This window comes from Phascolarctos cinereus, unplaced genomic scaffold (assembly GCF_003287225.1).
Source record: "Phascolarctos cinereus isolate Bilbo 61053 unplaced genomic scaffold, phaCin_HiC Scaffold_4;HRSCAF=312, whole genome shotgun sequence".
NCBI classification, from domain to species: Eukaryota; Metazoa; Chordata; class Mammalia; order Diprotodontia; family Phascolarctidae; genus Phascolarctos; species Phascolarctos cinereus.
The window spans coordinates 247,274,936-247,294,554 of NW_027555847.1; the positions used below are offsets into that span (position 1 = coordinate 247,274,936).

Consider the following 19,619-nt stretch of genomic DNA (forward strand, 5'->3'; position numbering starts at 1 on the left):
AGAAGGAAGAGGATCCAGCAAAGGAAAAGAACAAAGGGTCGAGGACTGAATCTTGGAAGACTCCACAGTAAGAAGGCAGGAGGCAGAAGAGGATCCAGAAAAGGAGATGGAAAAAGAGTTAAAATCAGTGTAAGAGATTCAGAGAGGTTAGTATTAAAGAAGCTAAGGAAGGAGAGTGTGGTAGGAGCAATATCCTCACTTCTGCCTCCATGCAAGTTAGGCTAGTTTTTCCTTAAAGGGTATTAAAATCATCCCCAAAACATGGTTGGCTCAGGGGATTAAAGGCTCAGGCTGTTGACATCATTTCCTGGTCACCAGAATACAGAACATCCATGAGGAGCCCGGAGCTTTCTCTGATGTCTGGCCAGAGGAAAATGATGGGCAACCCAGGTCCTTCTCTCAGCTGAATCAACTTGAGGTGCCCTCAATGCCTATCCATGTTGAATATCCTTTTCCTGACAGAGATGAGTAAATATTTTGTTAACTGTTGAATGACTTAGAAGTGTCTCATTTTGTTCAATATCTAACCTACCAGGGGAGTGACCTGAGTTAGGCCCAGACCAAAACAAAAGGAGTGGAACAGAGTCAAATGAACAAAAAAAAAGAAGTCCAAAAGGAGTGAGGATAAGACCTGAGAAAAGGCTATAGATTAGGGTGTCAAGCCTGTCTCATAATATATTACTGTAGTATATTTTTGATGAGTGAAATACAAATAAATCAATTTGACTTCATCATGTACACACTAAAACCATTTCATACTAAGATACAACAATAACATAGTAAAAATGTTTTGTGTTTTTCTTTTCTTTTTTTTTTTAACGTACCTATGACTTCATTGAGAATGGGAACTCCCACTGGGGGAACTCTTTCTACAGGTTGGGACTTTTTCTGCCACTTATACTTTTAGAAGTTCCCTGGAAACCATGAGAGGTTAAGTGATTTGCTCAGGGTCACACAGCTAGTATGTATCAGAGGCAGGACTGAAGCAGCTGGGTGACACAATGGATAGAACACCAGGCCTAGAGTCTAGAAGACCCAAGTTCAAATTTGTCCTCAGATACTTATTAGCTATGTGACCCTTGGAAAGTCCCTTACTCTCTGTCTACCTCAGTTTCTTTATCTGTAAAATGGAGATAATAATAACATCTACTTCCCCAGGCTGTTGTGAGGATCTGATATAATATTTGTAAAGCACTTCATAAACTTTAAAGAGTAATGTACATGTTAGCTATTATTGAACACATTAGATTTACATGGTCAAGAGAATTTATTTAATCAATATGGTAGAAAAATTTCAAAATTATGTAGTATTGTTGGCTATTCATATATACTTATGTAATATAGATAGGATGAAAATAGTCTTAAGATTTTAATAAACTTATAGGTTGGTAACTTCAACAAATACTCAGAAAATGAACTGAATACTTACTTTCAATATTTGAGGATCGATGTTTTTAGTTATATAATACTCAAAATAACTTGCAAATGCTTCATTGAGCCAAATATCATTCCACCACTTCATGGTAACTAAGTTTCCAAACCACTTTAAAAATGGAGACAAAGAAAAAAACTTTCTTACATTTTATTCATATTCAAGTCTCTTTGTATTTTCTTACATTCAATATATATATATATAAAACATCAAGAAATATTTTGGCTTTAGTTGGCAAGTAGAAAGAACCTAAAAATGCAATTTTAAACCCCCTATGTTATCAATATGTTTTAAAGATAACAGTAATGAGTAACTTTGTAGTGATTATTGCTTTAAAAAAAAAGATTCCCTTGACATCTGGACATTTTTAAAAGCATGTCCAAAAGTTTTTTAAAATTTTTATCTAAAAATGATAGGTTTTAAATCAAATATTCTTGAAGTACATCCTTTCTCAGGACCCACTTCCCACCCCCTGCCTTTTAACTTTTATTTTCTTTTTTTGTTCAAATCTGTGATTTCCTAGGTGTACAGATATCCTGATACAAAGACTCCTTTCACTGGTGAATATCAGCAACTTATTATACTTTGCAGACAAGTGTCTTAAGTCTGCAATTTAGAGGGCTGTCTGAGCCACTCTGGTTAAGTGCCCTGCCCATAGTCACATGACCAGTATATGTCAAAAACAGGTCTTAAACGCAGGTCTTCCTGACTCTTGGGTCAGCTCTTTCTCCTCTATACCAACATTTTGCTCCATTATATTTAAGAGTAGTTCCTAAGAAGTTAAGCACAATGGAACCCCTTTATAGAACTGATGTTGGGGAACTGTAGAAACTTACTTTATGGCACAAATCAGGCTATTTTATTGTACATATTATGTTTCAAGAGACATTAGTTGATCTGTGATATGCGCAAACTTGTATAACTGTTGCATGAAGGATATTGTTGTTGTTCAGTTGTTCAGTCATGTCTGACTATGAGACTCCATGGATTTTCTTGGCAAAGATACTGGAATAGTTTCCCATTTCCTCTTTCAGTGTGCCCTCATTTTACAAATGAGGAACTGAGGCAAATAGGGGTTAAGTGACTTGCCGAGGGTCACACAGCTAGTAAGTGTCTGAGGCCAGATTTGAACTCAGATCTTCCTGACTCCAGGTCCAGTGCTCTATCCACTGTGACACCTAGCTGCCCATTATAAATATTAGGGGCTTACCTATAATTATTTTCTTCTTGCACTTAACAAAAAAGAAAATGTCAACAGATGATAGATACAACTAGGGAGAGAATAAAGCAGTTTTCCATACCAGCCAATTCATCTTGTGACATGTAATCAAATTCCTAAAAAGAGATGTAATACACTAATATCTGGCAGTTTGGGTTCCATAACAATATACATGAAAATTTGGGGATATTGATTAGACTTCGTATTGCTACCTTATTGAAAGCTATGTCATCTATAATTTCATCCACACACTACTTTTCATACCTTCTTAGGGAGGCAACACGTTCATAGTAGGTATAAGATTCACTGAAAAACTGTTCTTAATGTTCTATGAACAAAGGTCTGGGTGGGAATTTGAGCTGGTAACCGCCCCACCCCCCGAAGAAAAGAAAGAAAGAAAGAAAGAAAGAAAGAAAGAAAGAAAGAAAGAAAGAAAGAAAGAAAGAAGGAAAGAAAGAAAAAGAAAGAAAGAAAGAAAAAGAAAAAGGAAAGAAGGAAAGAAGGAAAGGAAAGAAGGAAAGAAAGAAAGAAAGAAAGAAAAGAAAGAAAGAAAGAAAGAAGAAAGAAGAAAGAAAGAAAGAAAGAAGAAGGAAAGAAGAAAGAAAGAAGAAGAAAGAAGGAAAGAAGGAAAGAAGGAAAGAAAGAAGGAAAGAAAGAAAGAAAGAAAGAAAGAAAGAAAGAAAGAAAGAAAGAAAGAAAGAAAGAAAGAAAGAAAGAAAGAAAAAAAAAGAAAAGAAAAACAACTAAATTTCTAAAACCACCGTGAGGCATAATGGCACAATGACAAGATTCTACTCGTCTTTCAGAACCCCAAGGATTAATTTATAGACATTTATAAATCTGTTGCCCTCCACCCCTATACCATTTTCTGAAGGGTAAAAGTCTATAACTATTTAATACTTCTAATTAGATTCAGGTCAACAGCCATCCTGAATGTACTTTCTTATAAAGATGGAGTTTAGAAAGAACAAACACATTTTTCTAACTTCGCTTAAGTTACTTTTCCTTAACCAAAATTTGTGTGGTCAGTTGGAAATTCAGAAATAAATATACGTTTAAGTGGAGTATAAAGTCTTGTCAGTGACATTGCCAATCCCAATTTTATAAGGCACAAATGAAAGCACTGATTATACTCCAACTTCTGTAACTGTTACATAGTGACTTTTTTCTTTGTAAAGCTTCTGTAGAATACTTTCAGATGAAATTTTAAAAGAACATTTTACCACATGCCTGATGTGCAATTTCATGTGCGACAGTGCACAAAATGATGGTTTTTTTCTCTGGGTAGTCGTCCTTCCCGTGCACCAACACAAAATCATCAAATGTTATCAGTCCCCAATTTTCCATTGCTTGTGAGTTAAAAACAGGAAACCCAATGAGATCTAAGTGGAATTACATTGAAGGAAAAAAATTAAACCATTGCCTCTTAAAAAATGCAAAATTTTGTTCTTGCACATACATTATAAGAATTTCACATTCATTATTTTGTTTATTCAATGTTCATTATTTTTGCCTAATGAAATAACAAGATATTATTTTCTTATTTGTTCCCTATTGTACTGTGCGAATCAATCACGTTGGCAATTGTTGCCCTGTACAAAGTCTCTATTGCCTCTGAATTGCAATCATAACACTGAATTTAATGAACTATATTTTGGGTCTAACTTCAAGATTGTAACATCCTGTAGGAGAAAAAATGTTTAATTATGACTTTATTCAAATATTATGTGGAACACAAAATATTTACCATTTTCATTTTTCTTTTAAATTGTGAGAACAGAGAAATAGACACTATAATTTCTAATCCTGTGCTATGCAATCTGAAGGTATTCCATAAACATTTTTGTAGAAATTAATGGAAACACGTGATTTCTACTTTTACAACGTAGAAGGAAATATTGCTGAATTTTGAGTCTGAAGATCTGGATTCAAATTCTGGCTCTAATACTATTTGTGTGACTAGATAGATCACTTCTCTAGGCATCAGCTTCCTGATCTATGAAATGAGGGGTTAGATTAGATGATCTTGCTTTAAATTCTGTGCGCTGGAACATTAGCATCTAGCCTAAGCACCATGACAAAGGGTTGAAAAGAAAGTCAATAGAATGAGGCAGGTAAAGGGTAATCAGTCAGGCTGATAAATTAAGAGTGCAAGAGAGAGGGTGCTAAGGAATGACTACGAGGCTTTACTAGGCCTCCTCATCTCTACCTCCTGGCCTCCCTGGCTTCCTTCGAGTTACAACAAAAATCCCACCTTGTACAGGAAGCCTTTCCTGGTCCCTTAATGCTAATGTTTTCTCCATTGATTACCTCCAAGTTATCCTCCATATATTTTATTTGTACCTAGTTGTTTTGCAAGTTATCTCCCCATTAGTCCGTGAGCTCCTGGAGAGAAGGGATTGTCTTTTGCCTTTCTTTGCATCTCCAGCACTTAGAACAGTACTTTACATATACTAGGTGTTTAAGAAATGTTTATTCACTGGTTGACAATAAACGTCACAGAATACAGTTTTAAAACTGGAATGAACCTTAGAGATCATCAAACCCAACTTCAATTTTACAGATAAGGAAGTTGAGGCCCATACAGGCCCATAAAATGGACTGTTCAAGGCCACATAGTGGGACAAGAGTGGAACCCAGGGCTTCTGACTCCCTTTGTAAGGCCCTTTTCATTAAACCATGATGTCTCTCAGAAGTAGACATGATCCCTGTGATTAAGCTGCTTTCTGAAGGCTCTGAGGATGGCATCTCCATAGGGATCAGCCCTGAAATAAATGGAAAATGGTGGCAATGGGCCACAGCAAGTCCCTTAGTACTTCTCCTTGGCCCTTGACCAATGTGCATCCATCCTGAAAAAGCAACTTAGAACAGAAAGATTCTCTCACCTATTTTTGGAAGAGGATAACTAACATTAAGTACATCTTCCAGCTTTGAGAATATAGGGCCTGCAAGAGTCAAAGCAAAGTCTGCTCCCCCTTCAGCAACTGCATCTTTCCGAGCCCAAATCCGTACCTAAAAAAAAAAAACAGCCGAAATTAAGACAAATGATCTGTTTGGATTTGATATGACAACCTGTTTTCTGTGATGCTACTTTGAGAGAATGTTGTTCCTCCCTTTCTTAAGGAAAAAAATAAAATATTTAAATAGATGCATTTAAAGATATGCATAAAATCCAAGAGCACTTATACATGTATGCAATCTCTCAGCTAATTTCACTTTCCTCACCAGAGAAAGGAGATAGAGTCGGAGAAAACTCCTCTCAATTCAGGTTGGTATCTTCTCTGCAATTGCAAGCTTTCTCTGCAATTGCAAGTTGCCTGAAGCACTGAGAGGTTAAGTAATTTGTCCAGTCAAAAAGCCAAGTATGGATCGGAGTCCCGACTGGAATCTAGGTTCTTCCTATATCTGAACTCAACTCTTTAATCCTTTTTACCAGGCTTCCTCTTATTTTCTGAAGAAGACTTATTCGTACATTATAATTATGTTATTCTCTTTTTAGAAAACTTATTCCTTGATTAAAGACTAGCTCCAGACAAAATTGTGACATAGATGATGTTTGTCTTCGGTGGCCCCTGTCTTTTAACCTTCTCTTTCTAAACGGAGCTACTCAACCTGTGCAGGTCATTGTTTCTTGTCTGCTGCACTTTGGTGTGGGGCCCTCCTGCTGACCGCTAGCTCTCTTGGGCTTACATTGCCATACTCATTTCCTGCTTCTCTTAGGTCACCTCAACCACTGACACTATCTTGAATCTCATTATTCAAGTCCAGGCTGTCTGCTTTTCCCAAGGTGACAATTAGCAAATTGAGTAAAACAATTTATGTTCATTGGAAGTTAGGAAAGGGTCACCAGCAAATCTACTTCCATTCCTTCTCCCCAACAACTCCCCTGCATGAGAATTGAACACAAGTTCTTGACCGCATTACCAGCAGCCTCTAATCGATTGTACTAACTAGCCCCTAAAATCTTAATTGCATTTCTAGAGGCTTCATTTGAAAATTCTATGGTTCCAGCCGGTGAATTTCAAAAATACCTTAGTAGGTAGTAAGCATGTAGGATTAATGAGATGCCCTCTGGTTGAAAAGTAGTCTCTATGGAGACATTCACATCAATCAACAAGCAAACACTTAGTAAATGCTTGGTATGTGCCAGACATTTTGCCAAGCACTGGAGATACAAATATGAGCCTTTAAGAAGGTGGTGGCAAACTCAAATAGAAATGGAACCAGGTAGCATAGACTTAGAAAACCTCAAATTAACCTCATCTATGTTGTTTTGTATTTATATTTGCTTTGGTAAACATTTCCAAACTACATTTTAATCTGGTTCCAGAGGCACTCTAGAGTTTTGCTGGCCCAGGTCCAACAGCCTCGAGTTTCATACCTTTGCTGTGAGTAGCATTTGCTGGTTTTTCAGCTCAGGGCATCAGTCAATCAAACCAAAATTATGTGTGGCATTGTGTGGTGTATAGTCAACATGTGTGATGACTACAAGGCAACAATTTATACTACTGTCTGTAGTGACCTGAAGTTGAAGGGTGGGTAGTAGCTCTTTAATGCCCTTAATTCTTTCCTGACCATCCCACCCACCCCCAAGCCAAAGAGAAGGACTAACGCAGGATTCCATACCTGATGAGAACTAGGAGATATACAAGGCAAGGGAGTATTAGAAACAGACTCAAGATATATTGGTTGCCCTGAGCACGAAGAATGGCTTGACATATCTACAGTCGGCATGCGTTGCTACTACTTCTTGAAAAACTTTACCTCCTTGCCCCTTTCAGTTCCGTTGACATAATTGTAGTCACACACAGCAAATGCAGTTATATATGCTGACATTAGGGGAGTAGTTTCAAAGCTGGTAACAATCCATTTGCTTCTGTTTGCGTCTTCTCTTTCAGACATGGCTAAAGAAAGTCATTTATTTTAGCACACTGACAACACAAAACACAAAATATGAGTCATGAGAGTAATTTCTCCTTTCTCACTTGCCCCTGCTAATATTTACCTGGCCTCTTCTCATACTATCCCAATGGTTTAGCAAGGTTCTTTCCTCATCCTTTACCAATGTGGGTTCATAGATGTTAATCATAGACCAACGAAAGCTAAAAACTAGAACAGCATGGCACAGTGAAATGAGTGTTGACTCTAGATGCAAAGCCTGAATCAGAGCCTCTTCAACACCTATCTTTGTAACTTTGGGCAAGTTACATAACTTTCTCAGGTCTCCAGAAATTGTAAACTGAAGGGGTTGAACTAGAGGTTTTAAGGTTCATACTAGCTCTAGATCTATGATCCTCAGATACACATATAATTCTGCTGGTTTCCAGACTAGCCACTTTCTAACAGCGTTTGAAATAGATGCCATGCCCAAAGGATATAGATAAGTAGGTGTGGCTCAGCTGCTTCTGTCTTGGTAGAAATCTAGTGCCTGTCTTTAAGACCCAAACCAAGGTCCATTTCAAGGCAGAAATGGGTGTGGCAAGTACAGTATACCATTTCCCAGCTTCATGCAAACCCAGAACTAAATTCTGACCATATCCTTGGCATCTGTGAAGACTGTGATAAAGGAAGTCTACCATGTGGTCACCTACATTTCTCAGGTCCACCTGTGGAATATCTGCAAATAGTAGGCAACAATAGCGTTGCACAACTGAATTATTTCAAAACTCTCATACATTTACACTTACCCAACCCACCATTTCCTGCTAGTATTTGTTAATCCATCTTTGTTTCATTGAAGTTTTGTTTAGTGGCTCACTCGATATAATGCCATGGTGAATTATTAGAAATGTACACTCTCTAGGGAAATGATCATAATGTTCTTACAAAATAAGAAACAAAAATTATAAAGAAGCATTCCTTACCTAGGGCTGGCATGTTGGAAAGAGCCACATAAGTAGGATGGTGAACAATTGTGATATTGAAGGTTGCTTTCATAGCTGGCTCATCAAAACAAGGGAAAATTGTTCTGGCAAATGTTGGTTCCAATTGAGAAGCAATCAGAGCCCTGGAATGAACCATATTGGTGGGAAATATTTATCTTCTGCTATCTTGGAGTCAGAAGAGACTTGGGTTCAAATGGACACTTGCTAGCTGTGGGACCCTGGGCAAGTTATGTCCTTTCTCTGAGCCTCAGTTTCCTTATCCATAAATGAGGATTAATAATAATGAAAGTACTTACCTTGAAGGGTTGTGGTGAGGATGGATGCAAAGTTTTTTGTAAAACTTTAAACTCTAAATCAGCATAATCTATCATTACTATTACTATATACCATCAAGTTGTTATTAGCTACAATTACCATTATTATCAGTGAAAAATTGGAAAGAGAACATATTTAGAGGATATGTACTTGTATCTTCGAAGTGGCCTTAGCATAATGGAAAGAGCACTGGCTTCAGAGTTAGAAGCCTTAGATGTTAGATTTTAGTCCCAGGTCTGCCATTTAACAGCCATGTGTCTTTGGGAAGCCATAAAATCTCTTTTTTTAGATTTTAGATTACGATTTAGATTTAGGAGAACCTAAATCTCCTTATCTGTAATACTGGGACTAAAAATATGTAGAGTTCCCTTTCCACCAGTTCTTGTCCTGCAAAGACACACATCTATGCAAATATACTCCAAGGCCGACCATCCCGAACTTTAGAATGTTTCTGTATATAAAATCTTTTGTTTGTCCTTCATTCTCAAAGAGGACCATAACATCAGGAAGGTGATGCCATGACATGCAAATGAATCAGATTTAAGTGAGGGAGGGCTGTGCAAAGTCACCAGCCTCACTCCCTCCTCCAGAGCCATCTGAGTCCAGTGGCAAGATATAGATCAGAACAAGTGGAGATGGCCCCAGATGAAACAAAAACCTAAAGAAAAAACAAAGGAACTATAAAAAACCCACACACCGAATGTAATATTTGTTACATGGAATAAGCATATTACACTCTTTATAGTTATATAATATGTCGAAACTGGCCAAAGTTCTTGGTTTAGATGGACTAGACTAAGACTTGAAACACCGGGGTAGATTCCAGGTGGCCTAAGTACAAAAACCCACCACAAAAGCAGTCAGCAGCAGTTCCCTCAGGCTTCTGACCAAAAGACCATCACAGTTGGCCAAAGCAGAGACAGGGAAACTGCTCAGCTGAATCAGTGTTGTACCCTTAGTGAGCATCCCTCCCCATGCTATGACTAAATAAACCTTGTTTTGTTAACAGTTAGATGATTTACAAGTGTTTCATTTCAATTCTGAACTTAAGGCACCAGACCAACCTGCATTACATCTGACATGAACAGATGAATATGGGCAGCGGATATAGTGCCAGGCCTGGAATCAGGAAGATCTGAGTTCAAATTGGGCCTCGGACACTTACTAGCTATTATCCTGGCAAGTCACTTAACCCTGTTTGCCTCAGTTCCTCATCTGTAAAATGTGCTGGAGAAGAAAATGGCAAATCATTCCACTATCTCTACCAGGAAATCCCCAAATGTGGTCACAAAGAATTGGACAAGACTGAACAACAAAAACAGATAGGGCCAAGATTGTCAATTGGATTTAGAATCTGAGTTTGAATTTTGGGTTGGCTACTACTACTTATGGAACTTTTAAGCAACTCATTTCACTTCTATAGAGAGGCCTCAGTTTCCTCCTTTATAAAATGAGACATAGTCTAGATTCCAATTAGTAATATCTGAGGTCCCTTCTAGATCTCAATCCTATGAAATTTGGAGAACTTATTGCAGAAAGAGCTCTCTCCCATAAGTTTAGTGCTACATTGCCAAGTTCTCTCATTATGGTCTCCCTTCCTTGCTATGGAAGCCAGAAAATCATAGAATCACAGACTGTTGAAGCTGGAAAGAATCATAGGGTTCATCTGATCCAACATCAAGAAACCCTTAGGGATCACTCTCCCACCACATAAAAATGAGTATAAATTAAGGTATGTGAGTCCAAATACGTTATGAACTCGGTTGCCTAAAGATCTTGTCTAGCAAGGCCTAAACAACATCATCGGTAAACAACATCATTGGCAAAGAAGTAAATAAGACTTTTCAGTAAGTTGTCAAAAAAAAAAATTCCAACACCACACCCCAAAATCAAAATGCTTAATATAGCCAGATGTTTCACCCAGTGATGAGTCATGTTTGCTTATCATTTGTTTTCAAAAGATTTTGGACCTGATCCTTTATTGAACAAATCATGTTTCAGAGAATAATAACTAATATTTATATAGCTTTTCTAAAGGTTTACAAAGTTCTTTACATATAGTATTTTATCCTGACAATCATGCTGGGACATAAGTATTATTATCTTCATTTTACAATGGCAATTAAGGTCAAATGATTTACATATGGCTTTGTTGTTCAGTCATTTTTTTTCAGCCATGTCTGACTCTTTGTGACCCCATTTGGGGTTTTCTTGGCAAAGATACCATTTTTTTCTCCAGCCCATTTTACAGATGAGGAACTGAGGCAAACAGGATTAAGTGACTTGCCCAGGGACAGCTAGTAAACGTCTGAGGCCAGATTTGAAATGTGTCTTCCTGGCCAGGCCTATCCACTGTGCCACCTAGCTGCCCTTACATATGGCTACATAGCTCGATATCTGAGGCAGCTTGACTCCAAGCACAGCATACTCTCCTTCATACCACTTAGTCACCTCAACTTAAAATGCATACACTCTACTAAGAGGCAACCTGACATATTGGATAGAGTGTTGCACTTGCAGTCAGGATGATCCCACACATTTACTATCTTTGTGTCAATGGATCAAGTCACTTGACCCTCTATTCCTTCATCTGTAAAATAGTGATAATGATGCTAGTAGTAACTATTTCACAGCATTGTTGTGAAACTCAAATGAAATCATCTATGTAAAGCATTCTGCAAACTTCAAAGCACCGTATAAATACAGCTATATATTGATTACCACCATGGTGCCATTTGGTGATAGGAGTATAGACAAGTGCTTCAGCAGAATTCATGTATTTCATTTGGATGGTTCAAAATTTATTCCCAATATTACCCAGATTCCCTCTAAGAGTATATCCAAATTGGTAGACCAAAATAAAATCTTAAATACATCAAAAGAACCTCTGACACAGACTATGTTGGCTTCAGTTTCCTAATACCTAAAATGAGAAGGCTGGGCTATATAATCTCTGAGATTTCTTCCATATCTGACATTCTTTGATTCAGTGATTCTGTATTCATGTTCACTGTATTTATACTGTTAGTAACCTCAGATTTTAATCATAACTTTCTAAATCTTTCTTGTTTCCAAAGAAAAGAATCATAATTTTCTTAGTCTGTCATCATTAGTATAATAGTGGTAGGAGAATGTTGTGAGCAGGATTGTTTGACCACTCCTATTTGTACTTCCCCCACCCCTTTTACTGATTCTTGCCAAGATGGATTTCTTAGTATGAACACTTCTTCTCTGCTCTAGGAAGTTGTACCAAAGAATTAATCTGTGTGTGTGTGTGTGTGTGTGTGTGTAAACATACATATATGTATATTTATACATATATACATATATATGTGTATATGTGTGTGTGTGTGTGTGTGTGTGTGTGTAGGGGGTTAATAGAGAAAGATGAATTCTCATTTGACCTGTTGAGTTTAAGACACCAAGGCAATATCCTGATGGAGCTGTCCAGCAAACAGGGAAAGATAAGGGCAAGATGATAGATTTTGTAGTCATCTGCTGATGAAATCACCGAGACCATATAAAAAGAGAAGAGAAAAGAGGCCAGGACAGAGCCCTGAGATATACTCATATATATGGGGCAGGATATGGATGAGGTTGGTGAGCTTGTAAAAAAAAGAGTGAAAAAGATCCATCAGACAGGAAGAGAATTACAATAGGGAAATGTCATGAAAACACTGGGAAGAGAGAGCATCCAGAAGGAGGAGGTGTGGGACAGTGTCAAATGATATTGAGAATTCAAAAAGGATGATATTGGGGCATCTAGGTGGCACAGTGAATAGAATACAAGTCCTGAAGTCAGGAAGACCTGAGTTCAAATCCAGCCTGAAACGAAACACTTGACACTTACTAGCTGTGTGACCCTGGGCAAGTCACTAAACCCCAATTGCCAAAAAGAAAAAGGATCATATTTAACAATGAATAGATTATTAGTGACCTTGTAGAAAGTATTTAGGAAGTGGCAAGGACAGAAGCCAGATTTCAAGGAGTTGCTTTTGATAACTATTGAATACTTGGCCCTTAATAAGTTAGGTAAGTGAACACCTCCTACAAATTTAGGAGATGAAGTTATTGAGAGCACTGTCCGTATACAGTGTTTAATAGAGTTTTTGCAATCCTTGACAATAATACTCTGTTAATATCACTTCCAGGATTAGCAGAGCTTTGAAAGAACAGGTAGATTGGCTGCTAAGAAACCTGGATTCGAAGCCAGAAGACTTGGACTCAGATTCTGGCTCTTTTGATTGTTACCCACACCAAGGTCCTCATCAGTAAAATGAGAGAACTGGAGATGAAATTGAAAGTCTCATCTGGCTCTTAATATGTGATCTGTGCTCAGATTTCCAAGTTTGTTGTCTTGGGGACCTAAAATTTGCAAACATTCCTTGAATCATAAATTTTGGACAGAAAGGAACTTTAGTCCAAGCTCCTCATCTTAGATATGAGGAAACTGAATCTTTGAAGAAGTGAAGTGACTGACTTTAAGCCTCATGAGTACTGTGTAGCATCCTTGAAACTAAAAAACACAAAGTACTGAGTATTTCTTCCACATTGTTGTACAATATTTTTAGACTATACAAAACTAAATAAGAAGACAGGTACAACAGACTGCCTATTTAATTTGCAATCTGGAAATAAGAGGATAGGGTCTATGTTCAGACACTTAATTGGACAAGTCACTTCACCTCTCCAATCAATCAACCAATAAGCTTCTTCTATGTGCCAGGCACTGTGCTAAGCACTGGGGATACAAAAAGAGACAAAAGACAGTTTCTGTCCTTAAGAAGTTTATAATCTCAGTGGGGAGACAATATGCAGACAAACATATACAAAATAACCTACATATAGGAGTTGAATCTCAGATCCTCACTTTTCTGAAAGGAGATGTTTTAATGGAATGAATAGTAACTTTGGTGTCAGAGAACCTGAACTTGAGAACCCCTTTCTGGAACTCACTAGATGTATGAATTTATTTCTCTGGTTCTTGCTTTCCTCATCTGTAAAATGAGAAGGTTAGATTTGATGATCTCAAAAGTCCCTTCTAGTTCAAAACTTCAGATTCTAAGATGAGTAGGAAAAGGCATTGCTAAAAACAAATGAGTGATAGAAATTAAGTGTGAAGAGAAAGGCGCTTTTTTTTTGCACTAGAAGAGCTTGTATTCCACACTAACTACAACTTTCAAGAGAGGCTCATGTCCATAAATTTGTCATGAATTCGTTCAGATCCAGAAACCTGTAAAAATTTTTTTGAAAATCGTAATACCATGCAGAAGGAAAATAGACACTATAAAACAAAAGGTGTAACTTGTGAACCCACCAAGGCAAAAGACCAGATTTAATTAGAAATGTCTGAAGTTTAAAGAACAGAAGTGTCAGAGATAAGCAGAGACATCTGAGAACACTTTCTCTAGTAAAAAGGGCAAAGGGCATGCCTTTGTGTAGACCACAAAAACTAAACTAGTGAGGAGTAAGGGAATTAGAGGGCATGTGTGAAAGTGTGTGTGGGGGGGAATACTTATTTGGCATCTTACATATATAAATTGCATCCCCAAATGCTTTGCATAATTGATGCAATCAGAAAGCTCAGAAAGAGAGAAATGGATAGGATTCCTCCCGTCCTAGTCCAAGAAGGTGCCATAATCGAGAGATCTCAAATGGGATACAAAGAAAAGCTGGTTATGTATTCATGAATGTAAAAACTCACTTTCCATTTCTAAAGGAAAAAAGCCTGTTAGGTCAGAGATTAGAGAGAGAAAGGTAAAGTGCAGCCCGTGGAGTGAAAGAAATAGGAACTAGGTGCTCTTCCTCAGATGACTAGCGCTGAAAAGCTAAGACAGTCTGCAGTTTTAGAGAGACCTGTGCTCTAAGAAGAGCAGAATGAAGAAGCTGATTCAAAAAGGTACAGATTTAACTGAGATGGAATCTCAGGAAGGGAGAGAAGCTGGCTGTCCACGACTGAACTGGTTGAGCACCATAGTCTAAAGGACAGTTATGAGGAGTTGGGGTGGGGAGAGGACGAAGAGGAACAAGACAAGCTGTAGCCTTTTGGAAAATGTGAAGGAATGAAGTCAGGTTTATCAAAGGTGAGAAAGTAGCAATCCCCCTGGAGAGGGATAGGGAGAGATGAGAGGACAATCCTGGATTTATTCTTCCTCTGAAAGAATAGGAGGAACTTCAGTTCTTGGACTGGAGACCGGGGACAGCAAGATTGGCGAAGAGGACCAGATGGGGGTAGTCCTCCAATACTGAATACATAAGTCCTCCGATACTAAATACATATAGGAAGTGTGGTGAAAGTGAAGAAAAGTGGGGAAGGAGGCACTGGAAAAAGGAAAAACAAACTGGACATAGAAAAGAATTAGGAACAGTGAAGAGAGGCTGAGGATGAGTCACTATAACTGGGGATGAGAACACTATCCCTTACTTGATCTTTCTCTGGTCTGAATATAAGTTGCGGAACAACCCGTCCCTGTGGGTCTGGTTTACTAAGCCGGAGAAGTCGAACTGCAGCACGTAGTGGCGGCCAGCCTTCAAGGTATCCCTCATTTCCATCACCAGGTACTCCTTCTCCGGGAACTTCCACAAGTTGTTCACCGCCACCTGGCCCACTGCCCGCTGCTCCCCATCAGCCCCGGGGCTCTCGGGCAAGGGACCCAGCACCGTGGCGCCCTGGTAGTCTAGGCGGAGGCTGTGGATCAGCACCCAGGTGGTCGGGGAGACGCATTTCACAGTGATATTGAGCCTCCCGCTGAAGGACTTCGAGGACTGCTCGACCTGGTCCGGCTGCAGGTGAACCCACAGCTCCAGGTCGTAGTGCAGGGGCACCACGTCGGAGGGCAGGCGCGGATGCTTCCAGGGTTCGGAGGTGGGCTGGAGTTGGGGTCTGGAGGTGGACGGGGTCGGGTGGTCCCGGGTCTCGGAAGTGGACGCGGTCGTGTGGTCCAGGGGCCCGGAGGTGGACAGGCTCGGGCGGTCCAGGGGCCCGGAGGTGGACAGGCTCAGGCGGTCCAGGGGCCCGGAGGTGGACAGGCTCGGGCGGTCCAGGGGCCCGGAGGTGGACAGGCTCGGGCGGTCCAGGGGCCCGGAGGTGGACTGACTCAGATGGTCCCAGAACCAGGAGGGTCTCGTGGCGCTCGGCCGGGTACCGGGGTCGCGGGTGATGCTAGTCTTGGTCTCCTTTTTCTCTTCCTCGGCTTGCTGCTTGAGGGCCACCGACTGGATAGCGAGTACGTCTCTAGTCACCGTAGTGAACTTCTCCGTTGGCTGCGATGGTGTGTGACTGCAGCGAACGTAGAAGGAACTAAGCACCGCTACAGCCAGCAGTAGCGCACTCAGCACCACTACAGTAAGGACGACCACCTTACGGCTCAGGTAGAAGCCGGAGTTGTAAGTGACTCCCATGCTATTGGCTGAATAGCCAGTGCCCCCCATGTCGCTGATGGAATGGTCAAGAGCGGTGAGATGAGCCGAGCCTAAAACCTGGGAAGCCCCAAAACGCCCACCGCCCCACCCCAGTCTGGGCGGTCCCCCCCGCCCCTCCCACCCATCCTTTCTAATCCACCCCTCCCCTTTTTAAAAATTTCCTCTCTCCCTCTCCCTCCAAGAAAGGTATGAGAGATGAAAAGGGAATGAAGTGCTAATCTAGCCTGTCTGACTAGCGAAAGGGACAGGGCAGGAGGAAAGCAGCTGTTTGCCCACTGGCCAGATCCAAGTAATTGCCTAGCTCTCCCATCTCTGGCCTCATTCTAGGGAGGAGGAGGCAGGCGGGAAGCACCAGAGGAGGGGCTGACGACTTGTTCTATCTCCTCTGTCCTAGCCCAGCTTGAGAAGGAAAAAGAGAAATATGAGGGTGCTAGTTGTGGGGAAGAGCAGGGAGGGGGTTAATGGGAAGGGAGTGCTTAGCCGCGCAAGGGCAGTGGAATCTGATAGGGTGGTAGGAATCCTTTTTAACCTAACACTGTCTTCAGACGCTGTAGTAGAGAGGGGTGCTGAGATGGGTAGATTTTCCTGGTTGTCCATTCTCTAACTAGACCTCAAAATTTTCCCAAGGTCCTAGTTTGGTGGGGAGACACGTGGAGACCAGTTTCTTCTTGTTGTTTCTCTTTTATCCTTCGTTTGGGAAGAGGACCATGACATCAGGGAAGTGATGCCATGACATGCAAGTGACTTGGATTTAAGTGATCGAGGGCTGTGCAGAGTCACCAGTCTCACTTTCTTCTCCCGAGCCCTCTGGGTCCAGTGGCAAAATACAGGTCATGACAACTGGAGATGGCCCTCACACCAGTTTATAGTGTTCTGAAGAAAGGGTGTGGTCTCCTGCGGGAAGGGATGTAACGCAAACTTTCTTCAACCCTGTGTTTAGGGGACCGCTGTGCTTTCTACGGAGAGGACCTAGGGATATACCGAGATGAGAAGCTCACACCATGAAAAGATAGTCCAGTTCGCCAAGCAGCTGAACTCAATCTTCATCTTCGTTCACAAGTTTGGTTTCTTTCTGCGTTCAGGGTATGTTTTTGCCTAGAGGAGGAGGAGGTTCGGTAGCGTTCAAGAATCTGAGGGTTACAAATGGAAGAGACTTTTTTTCCCTCACCATTAATAGTAACTCGGGAAAACCGAGTGTGCCACAATGCAAAACTAAATTCTAAAGTTTTATGGGAATATAGAGAGATAGTGAACTGGGACCTGTGATTTCACTGGTTCCACTGACATAGAGAACTCCCAGATGAGGAAACACCTATTAACCTTCTCCTCTTAGAGAGTCATTTAGAAGGATTGAGAGGGTTGATCTGATCAACAGCTACTAAGTGCGAGTGTGTATGTGTATACAGGATGAAATACAGTCAGTGAACTGGAGAAATGAGACAAACGGGAATAAGACAGTTTTGAGGGACACATATAAAGGAGTCCTGTTTGGTAAAAGCAAATAAGTGAAATGGCTTGCATATAAAGGCCTGACCACATTTGGTCTCTTCCCTGAGCTCCCCAGTCGAAATGAGAGTCTACTTTGATTTTGTTGGGAAATTCCTCAGCCTGGAGGTCCTAAGATCTTCCTATAGAATAATTCCTCCCACCTAGGTCAATAAATCAAGAGACAAAGGTAGAAGACAGAAGGTTTAAGTCACATCAGGGGATGGGCAGTTGCCAGGTGGCTAGCAATTCTGCAGAGATTCTCAGTGGTTTTACACAGTTTTAGGACCGGTGGCAGAAGGAGTCTGTCAGGTAAGGCCACTTTCCTTATCTGGGTGGTTGAGTAAAAAAGATAAGATGCTAGGCAATTTGGGGGAGAATGCCTTAACTTTGGAGTAATCTTGGAGTAAACCAAGATCTGGTTTGTTCTGGTAGGGGTGTTTCCCTGGAGTTAATCTCATCAGACCATTTTAGTAGGGTAGGAGGTCTCTAGTTTCTAATCTCATCAAAATATTTTGGAGGGATGGATTAGAAGCCTCCCTTTGAGATAGAATCAGCACAATACTGCAGGCTACATTCCTTGACTTCTAAAGCTGCTGTTTCTGGGGACATATTTTCCCCAAAACTCACAACAAGAAGGTTTTCTACATTTCCTCCACCATTCCCTTCTTTGATACTGCATTAGAAGTATCATCAAATCTGGACTACCCAATTTATAGGTTCATAATACAATAAGGCAGCAAAATAGGAAGCTTAATAGTACAGAGTGTTATTATGGTGGTGATGAAACAGAAACATGGAGAACAAATCATATAAAATCCAGAATATTATCTATGACAAATATCAATAAATCAATTATACTGCAACAAATCTGGGAAAGAATAAACAATTTAAGCAACTTATATCTTAACCATTCAAAACAGGTCAAGATACTGTAAGAGACAATGGACAATAAACAAGTTAGACAGTTGGGGACAACTAGGTAGTGCAGTGGATAGAGCACTGGGCCTAGAGTCAGGAAGACTCATCTTGCTGTGTTCAGCTTCAGACACTTAGTAGCTGTGACCATGAGCAAGTCACTCAATGCTGTTTGCCTCAGTTCTTCATCTGTAAAATTGGCTGAAGAAGGAAATGGCAAACTACTCCAGCATCTCTGCCAAGAAAACCCCAGATGGGCCATGGAGTTGGACATGACTGAAAAATTACTTAACAATAACAAATAATCAAATGGACAAAAACAGGGAAACGTCCATTTAGAAAATAGGTTTCTTGTTCTGTCTTGGGTTTAGCTCTCTAATTCATTGAAGTCATTTGCTTCTGAAATACATTTTCCCTGGAAATTCTAAGTCAAAAGGGGTCTGGTCTAACCACACATTGTCCGGCTTACAGACCAAGGGATGGACCACATTGTTTCTAGGGTAGATTCTCTAGTAAATCTGCTTTCCAGGTTCCAAATCATGCAATGGCATTTGTGTATATTCCCTGTATAATGCTGTTCAAACCCAGCAGTAATAGTGCTTAGTATAATTTAGTAATGCCTGACAAAACCTAATTACATTGGCCTACCAGAAATTAGTTTATGTGGTAAAAGCCAGTGCAAACCATATGGAGTTAACCTCATATATACCAAGTCTATAGGAAAGTCAAACCAGGCACCACTGACAAGCTTTGGGTTTCAATATTCACAGGTCAAGTTCTTTCCATCTTGCCTAACTGTGTAGATGATATGGATTATTTCTGTCTATAGGTTAGACAAAGAGGTTTTTTTTTTACCTATTTATTGATATTATCAGAAAGAGATCTCAAAGAGAAAAATCATAATTTAAAGTTTCTTGACAACTATTAAAGCAATCCTCTATGT

At 40.0% G+C, this 19,619-nt stretch overlaps 1 protein-coding gene across 1 annotated transcript in view; it reads right to left on the minus strand.

Annotated features, from left to right (window-relative positions):
• LVRN (laeverin) overlaps positions 1-16,335 on the minus strand; it is a 54,872-nt gene extending 38,537 nt beyond the window's left edge. Inside the window, exons 1-6 of the mRNA XM_020967295.2 lie at positions 15,276-16,335; positions 8,516-8,658; positions 7,416-7,555; positions 5,537-5,663; positions 3,882-4,033; positions 1,430-1,543 (exon numbers count right to left, since the gene is read on the minus strand). Coding sequence (XP_020822954.1) covers positions 1,430-1,543; positions 3,882-4,033; positions 5,537-5,663; positions 7,416-7,555; positions 8,516-8,658; positions 15,276-16,282 — 1,683 coding nt within the window. The 5' untranslated portion in view covers positions 16,283-16,335. The remainder of the gene's footprint in view (positions 1-1,429; positions 1,544-3,881; positions 4,034-5,536; positions 5,664-7,415; positions 7,556-8,515; positions 8,659-15,275) is intronic.
• Positions 16,336-19,619: the final 3,284 nt, after the last annotated feature.